The sequence below is a fragment of the Salmo salar genome, chromosome 01 (assembly GCF_965601325.2).
Source record: "Salmo salar chromosome 01, fSalSal1, whole genome shotgun sequence".
Lineage (NCBI taxonomy): Eukaryota > Metazoa > Chordata > Actinopteri > Salmoniformes > Salmonidae > Salmo > Salmo salar.
This window is the reverse complement of record NC_138291.1, coordinates 107,780,001-107,795,619: the sequence shown is the minus strand read 5'-3', so window position 1 is coordinate 107,795,619 and position 15,619 is coordinate 107,780,001. Positions and strand designations below refer to the sequence as shown.

Below are 15,619 nucleotides of genomic sequence, written 5' to 3'. Positions count from 1 at the left end.
AAGGGGATTACCCCAACTCAACATGGAGAATGCCGCTCAAATACAGACATGTTTACAGGTAACCAAATGATATTACTCCCGTGTAATATTCAATACATTATTGGTAGTCAACGCATAGACAACATCTCCGCAAGTGTAGACTAGTCTATTATCAACGTAATCTGTACATTTAATTCATTTGGGTGAATTCCCTTAGCCTATGTCATCTGATCTCACTGTTCCCGTGCATTCCTACTGATCAACGTTTTTGGCCATACATAATGCCCCTTTCATTTAAAGTTGGCCCAAGTTCAAACGTAAATGCGCCAGTTATGTGCTTTTCAGAGGAATAGCCAATTGATCTATCGATAAATCTGTTTTTAGCGTTCCCGTCCATATTTACACAGCAGCACATTCGTTCGCGCTTCAGAGGCTGTGATATTCTGGGCGGAGACATCGGGGAATTCCCAGGCGACTCTCTCTCTCTCTCTCTCTCTCTCTCTCTCACTCTGTCTCACACACTTTCTCTCTCTCTCCCAGCTGGAGCTTCTCATTCAGACAACAACCCGTGATAAGGTTGTGCACACCAACACCATGGATGGTAAGTATCTACAGATATTATTATTATTATTACGAGGCTTTCAGCAGGATTCTATAACACCTTTCGGCTACACATGTAATTATTATTTTAACGTTTCTGAATGTGGTTCGTCATTGACATAATAGCGATGATCTGAGAAGTATTTTTGTGAAAAATAAGAAATAAAATATTGCTATGATTTGCTTACACGTTATTATTAAATGTTGAACATGTTTTTTTTTGGACAACATTGCTAACTGTAATCTAACATATGCCATAATGACCAGTCTTAGAATCAACACTGATCACCGGCACGGAAGGAAGGTTAAAGTGCTTGTCTATTTGCGCGTGATAGTTTTCAGATTGGGTGTTTAAACTTTTCTTTAGAAACTTTTCTTTAAAAACAAGCAAAAACTTTGTAGACTAAATGATTTAAAAGCACTTGGTTCCCATATATTGATAATGGTCTATATAGCCTACTGTAGCCTATACCAAGTCTATACAGGGTGTGCACGATATGTTAGGAGGAAGTGTCTGTTATTTACTTGAAATTTGGCACGGGTTGCAGAACGTGTCTCATCTAATAGCCTGTGAACAACTATTGTGAATATCTAGTTTGGTATCGATGTCACTCATTCATCCAGTTTTCACATTCTTTCAATGATAACTTAATTAATTTGGTTACGCACTCAGTCTCCAACAGTACTTATGCCCTCGTTGATCAAATCAAATCAAACTTTATTTGTCACATGCGCGGAATACAACAAATGTAGACCTTACAGTGAAATGCTTACCCACAAGCCCCTAACCAACAGTGCAGTTCAAGAAGAGTTAAGAAAATATTTACCAAATAAACTAAAGTAAAAAATAAGAAGTAACACAATAACATAACAATAACGAGGTTATATACAGGGGGTACCGGTACAGAGTCAGTGTGGAGGTACCAAGTCAGTGTGGAGGTTATATACAGGGGGTACCGGTACAGAGTCAGTGTGGAGGTTATATACAGGGGGTACCGGTACAGAGTCAGTGTGGAGGTACCAAGTCAGTGTGGAGGTTATATACAGGGGGTACAGGTACCGAGTCAGTGTGGAGGCTATATACAGGGGGTACCGGTACAGAGTCAGTGTGGAGGTTATATACAGGGGGTACAGGTACCGAGTCAGTGTGGAGGCTATATACAGGGGGTACCGGTACAGAGTCAGTGTGGAGGTTATATACAGGGGGTACAGGTACCGAGTCAGTGTGGAGGCTATATACAGGGGGTACCGGTACAGAGTCAATGTGGAGGCTATATACAGGGGGTACCGGTACAGAGTCAGTGTGGAGGCTATATACAGGGGGTACCGGTACAGAGTCAATGTGGAGGCTATATACAGGGGGTACCGGTACAGAGTCAGTGTGGAGGTTATATACAGGGGGTACAGGTACCGAGTCAGTGTGGAGGTTATATACAGGGGGTACCGGTACAGAGTCAATGTGGAGACTATATACAGGGGGTACAGGTACCGAGTCAGTGTGGAGGTTATATACAGGGGGTACAGGTACCGAGTCAATGTGGAGGTTATATACAGGGTGTACCGGTACAGAGTCAGTGTGGAGGTTATATACAGAGGGTACAGGTACCGAGTCAGTGTGGAGGCTATATACAGGGGGTACCGGTACAGAGTCACTGTGGAGGTTATATACAGGGTGTACCGGTACAGAGTCAATGTGGAGGGTATATACAGGGGGTACAGGTACCGAGTCAGTGTGCGGGGGTACAGGTTAGAGGTAATTTGTACATGTAGGTAGGGGTGAAGTGACTATGCATAGATAATGATGGACCATCCGAAAATCATTAAGTACATACAGGAAAGGGAGAGTGTCAAATTGTTTACCTGTGCGTGTGCGGCAGCTTGGGTGTGATAACGTTCCTCCCCATTCACTTCCTCAATTGTTTTCTTGGGTTGGCAGAGATGTCAGTCATATTTCTGCTAGAGAATGTGCATGTGAGACAGACAGACAGACAGACAGACAGACAGACAGACAGACAGACAGACAGACAGACAGACAGACAGACAGACAGACAGACAGACAGACAGACAGACAGACAGACACACAGACAGACAGACACACAGACAGACACACAGCCACACAGACAGACAGACAGACAGACAGACAGACAGACAGACAGACAGACAGACAGACAGACAGACAGACAGACAGACAGACAGACAGACAGACAGACCACGGTTCAGCAGCAGGTGGTGGAGAGAAGGTCTGAGTTGGTATGGTGGTTTGTGGGAGGCAAGTGTGTGTAAGCATGCATCAGGTGTCTCATTAGGAAGAATTGCTAAAGCATAGCTGTGGTGTGTGTGTGTGTGTGTGTGTGTGTGTGTGTGTGTGTGTGTGTGTGTGTGTGTGTGTGTGTGTGTGTGTGTGTGTGTGTGTGTGTGTGTGTGTGTGTGTGTGTGTGTGTGTGTGTGTGTGCTCTGGTTAGGTTTAGGTTGGGTTTATGAGAAGTCATGTGTGGTTGACTGTCAATAAGTTCCCCATGTACTAACATACTGTACCGATCCTTGCTATATGAGCCACGTTACAATTCACACCAAGTGGCTTAACCCTTATTGGCGCAATGCCTTTGGGTGTTTGTCTTTCACACTCGTGACCTGGGTTTGCTTCCCTGCTCCACCGTTGGCTACAAAACTCACCGACTAGAATTGTTAATAAGCCAGTAAATATGGAGCCAATTTCTCAGGATTTGTAATACATTATCTACCCAATACATTATCTATCCAATACATTATCTACCCATAGTCTTTGTTCTCTCAGTAACTATTCAGAAGCTTTGATGACTGCCTTTTACACTATAGCTGTATAGCATTTGAGTGTGTATTGTCATCTATAAACAGTATATATACATATATACACTACCGGTCAAAAGTTTTAGAACACCTATTCATTTCAAGGGTTTTTCTTTATTTTTACTATTTTCTATACTGTAGAATAATAGTGAAGACATCAAAACTATGAAACAACACATGTAGTAACAAAAAAAGTGTTCAAATCAAAAAATATTTTATATTTGAGATTCTTTAAATATCCATCCTTTGCCTTGATGACAGCTTTGCACACTCTTGGCATTCTCTCAACCAGCTTCATGAGGTAGTCACCTGGAATGCATTTCAATTAACAGGTGTGCCTTGTTAAAAGTTAATTTGTGGAATTTCTTTCCTTCTTAATGCGTTTGAGCCAATCAGTTGTGTTCTGACAAGGTAGGGGGGTATACAGAAGATAGCCATATTTGGTATATATATATATATATACAGTTTATATATACACTGAGTATACAAAACATTAAGAACACCTGCTCTTTCCATGACACAAACAACATTTCCATCCACAGTTTCTTTGTGAGTAAAGTCATACTGTATAAAAAAAAAATCATGACAGTTGTGATGGAAACCAGCCTGGTCTCATAGACTAACGTAACATAGTAAACATAAATCTGGAACACTCATATGGTACGTTTGGTATTGTTACATAAGACAGATGGTTACTTAACCCTTTCAGTTAACCCTTCCCCTAACTCTAACCTTAACCCTTAACCCTTTCAGTTAACCCTTCCCCTAACCTTAACCCTTTTAGCTAACCCTTAACCCTAACCCTTTTAGCTAACCCTTCCCCTAACCCTTCCCATTAACCCTAAGCCTTCCCCTAACCTGTCCCCCCCTAACCCTTCACCTAACCCTTTTAGCTAACCCTAACCCTTCCCCTAACCTGTCCCCTAACCCTTCACCTAACCCTTTTAGCTAACCCTAACCCTTCCCCTAACCTGTCCCCTAACCCTTCCCCTAACCTGTCCCCAACCCTCCCAACCCCCTCCCTCCCCAACCCTAACCTTAACCCTTTAACCCATAGGAGGGGTGGGGGTTGGAATACTAAGCTATGTGGAATACTAAGCTATATGGAATACTAAACTATATGAAATTCGTAACATATTGTACATTTTGCAAAGAAGCCAGATGTGGAGGTCCTGGGTTGGTGTGGTTACAGGTGGTCTTACAGGTGGTCTGCGGTTATGAGGCCGGTTGGACGTGTTGTCAAATTCTATAAAAAGACATTGGAGGCGGCTTATATGTTAGAGAAAATAATATTACATTCTCTGGCAACAGCTCTGGTGGACATTCCTGCATTCACTATGCCAACTGCACACTCCCTCAAAACTGTGTTGTGTGACAAAACTGCACATTTTAGAGTGGCCTTTTATTGTCCCCAGCACTCAGTACCTGAGTAATGATCATGCTGTTTCATCAGCTTCTTGATATGCCACACCTGTCAGGTGGATGGATTATCGTGCCAAAAGAAGATATGCTCACTAACAGGGATACAAACAAATTTGTGCACAACATTTGAGAGAAATAAGCTTTTTGTGAATATAGAACATTTCTGGGATCTTTTAAATCAGCTCATGAATCATGGGAGCAGCACTTTACATATTGCGTTTATAATTTTGTTCAGTATAAGTGCCTTTGAACAGGGTTAGGTAGTGGGGGGGGGGGGTCTAACTCAATATTAGGAAAGGGGTTCTTAATGTTTGGTATACTCAATGTATAATAATAGTACTGTATATACCATTTAACAGACACTTTTATTCAAAGCGACTAACAGTCTTGTGTATATAAATGTTTCATATGGTTGGTCCCGGGAATCTAACCCACTATCCTGGCCTTGCAAGCACCATGCTGTACTAACTGAGCTACAGGGAACCATCTGTAACCCTCTTCTCCCTGTGTTGTGTTGTCCAGTGGCAGAGCCTAGTGTTCAGATCTTTGAGCAGCCCAAACAGAGGGGCATGCGCTTCAGGTACAAGTGTGAGGGCCGCTCTGCAGGCAGCATCCCTGGAGAGAGGAGCTCTGAAAACAACAGGTCATACCCCACCATACAGGTAAGCAAATACTATCATAATAATATGCCATTTAAAGACACTTTTATCTGACTTACAGTCATGTGTGCATACATTTTACATACGGTCCTGGGAATTGAACCTACTGTCCTGGAGTTCCAAGCACCATGCTCTACCGACTGAGCTACAGGGGACTACACAATATTTATCACGCCACTGCAACCTATATACTGTAGTTATATACTACATAGTGTTGAGCGATTAACCAAATATTCGGAGGGGGGTCGGTTATTAAACAACTAATTCACCGATATCGGTTCAATTACTTGAATTCCATTTAGTCCAACGCGTCGTTTCTCTAGAGAGAAATCAAATCAACAACTATATGGGAGGCTGGGCTGAAGGGAGTTGTAGTTTTCATAAAGCAAATATTCAACCTAGTTCAGCGCAGGAACTGTGTAATTACTACAATGACCAAAATCCATTGCGTCTGTTCTTTTCCGGCTCTGACACAGAAGGATACACTCTAGATAGGATGACTACATACAGCTCTGCAGCATACTTAGGCAGGCTAGCCTAGCTAGATAGGATGACTACATACAGCTCTGCAGCATACTTAGGCAGGCTAGCCTAGCTAGATAGGATGACTACAGACAGCTCTGCAGCATACTTAGGCAGGCTAGCCTAGCTAGATAGGATGACTACATACAGCTCTGCAGCATACTTAGGCAGGCTAGCCTAGCTAGATAGGATGACTACAGACAGCTCTGCAGCATACTTAGACAGGCTAGCCTAGCTAAACAGGATGACTACAGACAGCTCTGCAGCATACTTAGGCAGGCTAGCCTAGCTAAACAGAATGACTACAGACAGCTCTGCAGCATACTTAGACAGGCTAGTCTATCTAGATAGGATGACTACAGACAGCTCTGCAGCATACTTAGGCAGGCTAGTCTATCTAGATAGGATGACTACAGACGGCTCTGCAGCATACTTAAGCAGGCTAGCCTAGCTAAACAGAATGACTACAGACAGCTCTGCAGCATACTTAGGCAGGCTAGTCTATCTAGATAGGATGACTACAGACAGCTCTGCAGCATACTTAAGCAGGCTAGTCTATCTAGATAGGATGACTACAGACAGCTCTGCAGCATACTTAGACAGGCTAGTCTATCTAGATAGGATGACTACAGACAGCTCTGCAGCATACTTAGGCAGGCTAGTCTATCTAGATAGGATGACTACAGACAGCTCTGCAGCATACTTAGACAGGCTAGTCTATCTAGATAGGATGACTACAGACAGCTCTGCAGCATACTTAGGCAGGCTAGTCTATCTAGATAGGATGACTACAGACAGCTCTGCAGCATACTTAGGCAGGCTAGTCTAGTTAGATAAGATGACTACAGACAGCTCTGCAGCATACTTAGACAGGCTAGCCTAGTTAGATAGGATGACTACAGACAGCTCTGCAGCATACTTAGACAGGCTAGCCTAGTTAGATAGGATGACTACAGACAGTACAGGGACAACGTTAGATGGCCTGACTGACTGACTGTTACTGCCTGAGATGAGATTATGACTTTAAGGAATTAAAAAATGATAAAGTTATATAAAAACTAACTAATATACACAACTGAAATATTTTATTATTTCATAGTAATTTCCTATTTTTCTATTTGGACCTGACAGAGACAATGGAATATTTTCTATGTTTTGGCAATTGAAGATTCAACATTTTTTACTTTGGATTTTCCATTACACAAATATAATAATTTTATTGTAATTATTTGATAAGCATTTAATGTCAAAAAAGAAAAAAAAGAATTCAATTTCAAAACCGTGGTAATTTAAAAAAATTATCGAACCAAAACCAAACCGACCTCAAAAAGCAGAAATTGCTCAACACTAATACTACAGTATATCCATCTCAGCACTAATACTACAGTATATCCATCTCAGCACTAATACTACAGTATATCCATCACAGCACTAATACTGCAGTATATCCATCTCAGCACTAATACTACAGTATATCCATCCCAGCACTAATACTACAGTATATCCATCACTGCACTAATACTGCAGTATATCCATCCCAGCACTAATACTACAGTATATCCATCACAGCACTAATACTACAGTATATCCATCCCAGCACTAATACTGCAGTATATCCATCACAGCACTAATACTGCAGTATATCCATCACAGCACTAATACTGCAGTATATCCATCACAGCACTAATACTACAGTATATCCATCACAGCACTAATACTACAGTATATCCATAACAGCACTAATACTGCAGTATATCCATCTCAGCACTAATACTACAGTATATCCATCACAGCACTAATACTACAGTATATACACTAGTGTATCATAATACGCTAAGCCTGAGGAGTATATACAGGACCATATCCTAGTCACAAGTGTATTGCAGTATTCGAGCCAGCATTTGCCGCTAAATCTAGTCCTCTCTGACCCCATGAGCAGGTATATCTGTTTTGAATAGTTTCTACTCTCTCGGCCCATCTGTGAAAACCACTCACAGACAGCTGAGATGAAATGATAAAGAGATCTAATGTTTAGTGATGTCATTGCTAGTATTCTAGACTCTCTGGTCTACTAACAACTTTCTGCTGTTTTCACTGATGTTGTCCATGTTTTTGATTCCTCTCTTCTCCTCTCTTCACTTCTCCTCTCTTCTCTTTTCTCTTCTCTTTTCTCTTTTCTTTTCCTCTCTTCTTCTCTTCTTCTCTCCTCTCTTCTCCTCTCATCTCTTCTCCTCTCTTCTCTTCTCCTCACTTCTCCCCTCTCTTCTCCGCTCGTCTCTTCTGTTATCTCCTCTCTTCTATCTTCTCATCTCTTCTCCTCTCTTCTATCTTCTCCTCTCTTTTCTCCTCCTCTTATCCTCTCTTTTATTTTCTTCTCTTTTCTATGTTCCTCTTTTATTTGTGTATTTCTCCTTTATTTAACCCGGTAAGTAATCTCTTTTACAATAACGACCTGAATGCTTTGTATTCACTTCCTTCTTCAAATTTTTACCCCTCCTCTCTTTCCCCATCAGATTCTGAACTACTGTGGGAAGGGCAAAGTGCGCGTTTCCCTCGTAACCAAGAACGAGCCCTTTAGGCCCCACCCTCATGACTTGGTGGGCAAGGACTGCAAGGAGGGATTCTACGAAGCTGAGTTTGGCCCAGAGCGCAAGGTCTTCGCGTGAGTTACCCTTCATCACTTTACCCCATCATCATCATCATCTTTAGTTATCTCACACACACTGTTACCATTATAATCACCATCATCATCATTATAATAAAAACAGTCACCACCATCATCATTATTATAATAAACACAGTCACCACCATCATCATTATTATAATAAACACAGTCACCACCATCATCATTATTTTCCACTTTTAGTCACTCACCATCACTATCACTATCATCATCATCATCATCATCATCACCCTTTTCACTGTCATTTGCATCACCACCCCCTTGTCAAGGGCAGAGTCATGTTGTGGGAGTTCCACCAGTCATCATTGTGGGAGTTCCTCCAGTTGTTTTGCATGTGATGGTGTGATCACACACACACAAGTCCAAATGGCCCCTCACTTTGCAAAACCACAGTGCTGAGGGAATTCCCCAGATAATATCACTTTGTCTATGTATCTGTGTAACCGCTTGGGTTATACATGGAGACCATTTTGTGCCCCAGAACCCTGAGTTTCTGACTTCCCTATGCTTCGTATCCACAGCTTCCAAAATCTGGGTATCCAGTGTGTGAGGAGGAGAGAGGTAAAGGACTCCATCATGCAGAGGATGACCAGAGGGATCAACCCATTCAATGGTGAGTCTCTCTCTCAGCTACAGTCTCTCTGGCTTTTCTCTCTCCCCCCCTCTTCCTCTCTCTCTCCCCCCTCTCTTCCTCTCTCTCCCCCCCCCCCCCCCTCTTCCTCTCTCTCTCCCCCCTCTCTTCCTCTCTCTCTCCCCCCCTCTCTTCCTCTCTCTCTCCCCCCCTCTCTTCCTCTCTCTCACCCCCCTCTCTTCCATGCTCTCTCCCCCTCTCTTCCTCTCTCTCTCCCCCTCTCTTCCTCTCTCTCTCCCCCCTCTCTTCCTCTCTCTCTCCCCCCTCTCTTCCTCTCTCTCTCCCCCCTCTCTTCCTCTTTCTCTCCCCCCTCCCTTCCATGCTCTCTCTCTCCCCTCTCTATCTCTCTCTCTCCCCCCTCTCTTCCTCTCTCTCTCCCCCCCTCTTCCTCTCTCTCTCCCCCCCTCTCTCTCTCCCCACCCCTCTTTCACATTTACTTTCTGACATATTCATTTAGAGTGAGAAGTAGATATATATACATGGGTTACTGCTGTCCTAACCACAACTAGACAGAGATAGAGAAAGATCTGTCCATTTCCTCATAGAACTTTTATCTCTGGGTCTCTACAGCAAAGTGTCGTTGTTGTCTCCATTACAAGACAAGAGCTAACCTACTTCCCCTTTTTCATAACACACAGTTGTGCAATTCAGCGTCGTGCTGGATGCCACGTGAGAGAGGGGAATGTATGTGTTGTGTGTGTGTGTGTGTGTGTGTGTGTGTGTGTGTGTGTGTGTGTGTGTGTGTGTGTGTGTGTGTGTGTGTGTGTGTGTGTGTGTGTGTGTGTGTGTGTGTGTGTGTGTGTGTGTGTGTGTGTGTGCGCTGAAGGTGCGGGTGTGGGGGTCTAGTACACAGAGAACCTGAGCTGATTTCAGCCTCTGATAACATTGAAAACATGAAGTACTGCCATACAAGCCATTTTAATGATTGGGCAGTACTACCATACAAGCCATTGTAGCGATTGGGCAGTACTGCCATACAAGCCATTGTAATGATTGGGCAGTACTGCCATACAAGCCATTTTAATGATTGGGCAGAACTGCCATACAAGCCATTTCTGTCCAACCCTGTTCCTGGAGAGATACCCTCCTGTAGGTTTTAACTCCAACCCTGTTCCTGGAGAGATACTGTCCAGTAGGTTTTAACTCCAACCCTGTTCCTGGAGAGATACCGTCCTGTAGGTTTTAACTCCAACCCTGTTCCTGGAGAGATACCCTCCTGTAGGTTTTAACTCCAACCCTGTTCCTGCAGAGATACCATTCAGTATCTGGAGTTTTGGAGTTAAAGTATTGGAGTTAAAACCTACAGGAGAGTAGCTCTCACGGAACAGGGTTGGAATTAAAACCTACTGGATGGTATCTCTCCAGGAACAGGGTTGGAGTTAAAACCTACTGGATGGTATCTCTCCAGGAACAGGGTTGGAGTTAAAACCTACTGGATGGTAGCTCTCCAGGAACAGGGTTGGAGTTTAAACCTACTGGATGGTATCTCTCCAGGAACAGGGTTGGAGTTAAAACCTACTGGATGGTATCTCTCCAGGAACAGGGTTGGAGTTTAAACCTACTGGATGGTATCTCTCCAGGAACAGGGTTGGAGTTAAAACCTACTGGATGGTATCTCTCCAGGAACAGGGTTGGAGTTAAAACCTACTGGATGGTAGCTCTCCCGGAACAGGGTTGGAGTTTAAACCTACTGGATGGTATCTCTCCAGGAACAGGGTTGGAGTTAAAACCTACTGGATGGTAGCTCTCCAGGAACAGGGTTGGAGTTAAAACCTACTGGATGGTAGCTCTCCCGGAACAGGGTTGGAGTTTAAACCTACTGGATGGTATCTCTCCAGGAACAGGGTTGGAGTTTAAACCTACTGGACGGTATCTCTCCAGGAACAGGGTTGGAGTTAAAACCTACTGGATGGTAGCTCTCCAGGAACAGGGTTGGAGTGCCCTGATATAGGGCCTTAACAGGCAGCACAGGCTAGCTCTGATTTGTCAATAGCAAATGAGGAAATCTGGTCACTGTTTGGCGATATAGAACGGGTTGTTAAAAGGAAGTAGGAGTCATTATTCATCGTTGTGATAACACACAGCAGTTCTGTTGCTAAACTTTGTACCAATTCTGTTACACAGCTTCCTCTCAACTCCCCTCAAATGTTTTACCTCATCATGTCCGCTACTCTTTACGGCTCGACGGTCTAAGCAAGATGGCGGTAACAACATGTGTAGCTAGACTGAGATTGAGATAGTTCTTCTCAGATGTAGTACCAGGATTAGCCCTGGTTATCTGGCCCTTATGGATCCATTTCAAACAACTTTGTTGTGGGATTAAAAAAAGAGAAATGAAACATATAAATAAATCCTGCGATGGAGACAGACAATAGGCTTTACATGAAACTGTGAGAAACACGAGCACGCTGTAGAGGGTCCAACTCATTCCATGGAGGGACTAGTGTCTGTAGGCTTTTCTTTATTCCTTTCAATGAAGATGTAGACAACCAGGTGAGGGAAGTGCCTTACTTCTCAGTGACCTTAATTCATCTATCAAGTACAAGGGAGGAGAGAAAACCCACAGACACTCAGCCCTCCGTGGAATGATTTTGACACCTGCAATATAGAATAACTAGAGTTTCCAGTCCAGGTCGTTGTTTCCGTGGTGATGGTCGGTGGCGAGTTGTCGCGACAATGGTCGAATGGCAAGGCAAGAGAAGAACATTTCACTTCTGCAGTGAAACACAGCTGCTTCCTGTATAGGGAGAGATACAGTCACACACACACACACACACACACACACACACACACACACACACACACACACACACACACACACACACACACACACACACACACACACACACACACACACACACACACACACACACACACACACACACGAGCCCCCCTTCCCTTTATGTATACAGACCACTAGGTCTGCTTCTACATGCGGAAATGGCTGACATCTTAAAAAAATTATTAATTCCATTTTGTTCATTTTTTGTGCCTGTGAACTCAATGCGCAGTTTCTCTAAAGATAAATCAGATCCAGCCCGATCTGTGCAATGTAGTAGGGAGTTGTAGTTTCTCTAAAGATAAATCAGATCCAGCCCGAACTGTGCGATGTAGTAGGGAGTTGTAGTTTCTCTAGAGATAAATCAGATCAAGCCTGAACTGTGCAATGTAGTAGGGAGTTGTAGTTTCCAACAGGCCAATATTCGACATCAATGGATTTGAAGGTGGTTTCTAGACAGGTTGGGACGAGGGTTAATCAATGGATTTGAAGGTGGTTTCTAGACAGGTTGGGACGAGGGTTAATCAATGGATTTGAAGGTGGTTTCTAGACAGGTTGGGACGAGGGTTAATCAATGCATTTGAAGGTGGTTTCTAGACAGGTTGGGACGAGGGTTAATCAATGGATTTGAAGGTGGTTTCTAGACAGGTTGGGACGAGGGTTAATCAATGCATTTGAAGGTGGTTTCTAGACAGCCAAAGAGATGATTCATAAGGGGGACATAAATGCTGTTAGTGGTAAGGTACCCACAGCTCAAGATTCAGCTTCCCCCGTCTCAGTCCCCCTCCTCCTCCTCTCACCCTTTCACATTCTCAACCCTCCACCTGCTTAACCTTTCTTGATCTGTGGCTGTCTCGCTCTCTCTCTCACACACACACCTGCCTCCCCTCTGCCTCCCCCTCTCTCACCCTTCCTCATTCTCACAGTACCATCCTACAGTACCACCTAATCAACCCAGCTCCAAACCCAGACCTCTCTGTCTGCCTGCCTGTCTGCCTGCCTGCCTGCCTGCCTGCCTGCCTGCCTGCCTGCCTGCCTGCCTGCCTGCCTGCCTGCCTGTCTGCCTGTCTGCCTGCCTGCCTGTCTGTCTGTCTGCCTGCCTGCCTGCCTGTCTGCCTGCCTGTCTGTCTGTCTGTCTGCCTGCCTGTCTGCCTGCCTGCCTGCCTGTCTGTCTGTCTGTCTGTCCGTCCGTATGTCCGTCTGCCTGTCTGCCTGTCAGTGTCTGGCCGGCACACACACATACACACAACCAAGTGTGAGAACGTCTATTTCCACTTCTATTAGAGGTGCTGATCTCTGCCACCCTCTCACCTTGCCTGTTGGACTTCAAGTCAACATACACAGTTTAATGCATACAGTAGGGGACCCTACCTCCTTCCTCTTGCTTTGTCTGGTCATTGTGGTTTTACCAGGGCTGCTGTCTACGTCAATTCTCCTCTCTCCCCCTCTCTAAGCCCCTCCCTCACTCCCCTCTTCCCTCTCTCTTTCGAGTCAGAAGTCGTCATTGGTGCCCTGACAGTCTCGTTTCTCAAATCTGCGTTACACACACCTACACACAGACATACGCACTTATACACACACTGATATTTCCACCTGCGGTGACATCACTAGGCGTCACAATGGTGATGCTGTAGGAGGGATAACCTCTAGAGAGAACCCAGAGAGAGAGAGAACAAAGCTGTGAACGATCTGAGAGACAAGGCAAGAAGGGTCTTCTATGCCATCAAAAGGAACATAAAATTCGACATACCAATTAGAATCTGGCTAAAAATACTTGAATCAATTATAGAACCCATTGCCCTTTATGGTTGTGAGGTCTGGGGTCCGCTCACCAACCAAGAATTCACAAAATGGGACAAGCACCAAATTGAGACTCTGCATACAGAATTCTGCAAAAATATCCTCAGTGTACAACATAAAACACCAAATAATGCATGCAGAGCAGCATTAGGCCGATACTCGCTAATTATAAAAATCCAGAAAAGAGCCGTTACCTTCCATAACAAAGCCATCACCTGGTCCTGGGGCTCTGTTCACAAACACAAACACACCCCACAGAGTCATCACCTACAAAGAGATGAACCTGGAGAGGAGTCCCCTTAGCAAGCTGGTCCTGGGGCTCTGTTCACAAACACACCCCACAGAGTCATCACCTACAGAGAGATGAACCTGGAGAAGAGCCCCCTAAGCAAGCTGGTCCTGGGGCTCTGTTCACAAACACAAACAGACCCCACAGAGCCCCGGGACAGCAACACAATTAGACCCAACCAAATCATGAGAAAACAAAAAGATAATTACTTGACACATTGGAAAGAATTAACAAAAAAACTGAGCAAACTAGAATGTTATTTGGCCCTAAACAGAGAGTACACAGTGGCAGAATACCTGACCACTGTGACTGACCCCAACTTAAGGAAAGCTTTGACTATGAACAGACTCAGTGAGCATAGCCTTGCTATTGAGAAAGGCCGCCGTAGGCAGACTTGGCTCTCAAGTGAAGACAGGCTATGTGCACACTGGCCACAAAATGAGGTGGAAACTGAGCTGCACTTCCTAACCTCCTGATAAATGTATGACCATATTAGAGACACATATTCCCCTCAGATTACACAGATCCACAAAGAATTTGAAAACCCAATTTTGATAAACTCCCATATCTACTGGGTGAAATACCACAGTGTGCCATCCATCACAGCAGCAAGATGTGTGACCTGTTACCACAAGAAAAGGGCAACCAGTGAAGAACAAACATTGTAAATACAACCCACGAGAGAGAGAGAACCAAGAGAGAGAGAGAGCGAACCCAGAGAGAGAGAGAGAACCCAAAGAGAGAAAGAACCCACGAGAGAGAGAGAAAGAGAGAGAACCCAGAGAGAGAGAGAGAGAACCCAGAGAGAGAGAGCGGGAGAGGCAGAAAGAGAGAAAGCGTGGGCTGATGTGAAACATGGTCACCGTACGTGTGTGTGGGGGTGTGACACTTTTGGGCTGTCAAAACCGTTAATGTATGTGTATATGTGTGTGTGGGGGGGGGGGGGAGACCTATATCTCTGTGTGTGGATGAGTAGGTCTAAGAGTCTGTGGGTTGAATCTGTGACGTTTCTAACCACCCTATCTAGGCACTAGCTGTGTGTGAGGCTGGGGGAACCTCCCACGTGGCCCATGTCAGAGCCCAAACACTCTGCTACTACGGACCATAGAGAAGGTGTTAAGGGTAGACGTCTTGTAAGACACGTTCTAACGCGCTACTGCGCATCTCTCACTCACTCTCTCTCTCTCTCTCTCTCTCTCTCTCACTCTCACACACTCCCCCACCCTCTCTCTTTCTCTCTCTCTCTCTCTCTTTTATCCCCCTCTCGCTCTCTTTCATGCCCTACCGCTCTCTCTTAGATCTCTGTGCAACCCAGTTTCCCTTTCCTTCTCTGTCTATCGTATTTTAACTTTTTGAAAAGAGATGATGTTTCACTTTCCTATTGTGGCCAATAGTGTTTCAACTACGTGGAAACGAGTAGCCTATCTAC

General features: G+C 44.4%; 1 protein-coding gene across 1 annotated transcript in view; it reads left to right on the top strand.

Moving 5' to 3' along the window:
* The first annotated feature begins 419 nt into the window (after positions 1 to 419).
* The window catches only part of LOC145881837 (uncharacterized), a 23,831-nt gene continuing 8,631 nt past the window's right edge, over positions 420 to 15,619 (top strand). Inside the window, exons 1-4 of the mRNA XM_082978749.1 lie at positions 420 to 580; positions 5,350 to 5,489; positions 8,522 to 8,670; positions 9,213 to 9,304. Of these exons, the coding sequence (XP_082834875.1) occupies positions 574 to 580; positions 5,350 to 5,489; positions 8,522 to 8,670; positions 9,213 to 9,304 (388 nt within the window). The 5' untranslated portion in view covers positions 420 to 573. The remainder of the gene's footprint in view (positions 581 to 5,349; positions 5,490 to 8,521; positions 8,671 to 9,212; positions 9,305 to 15,619) is intronic.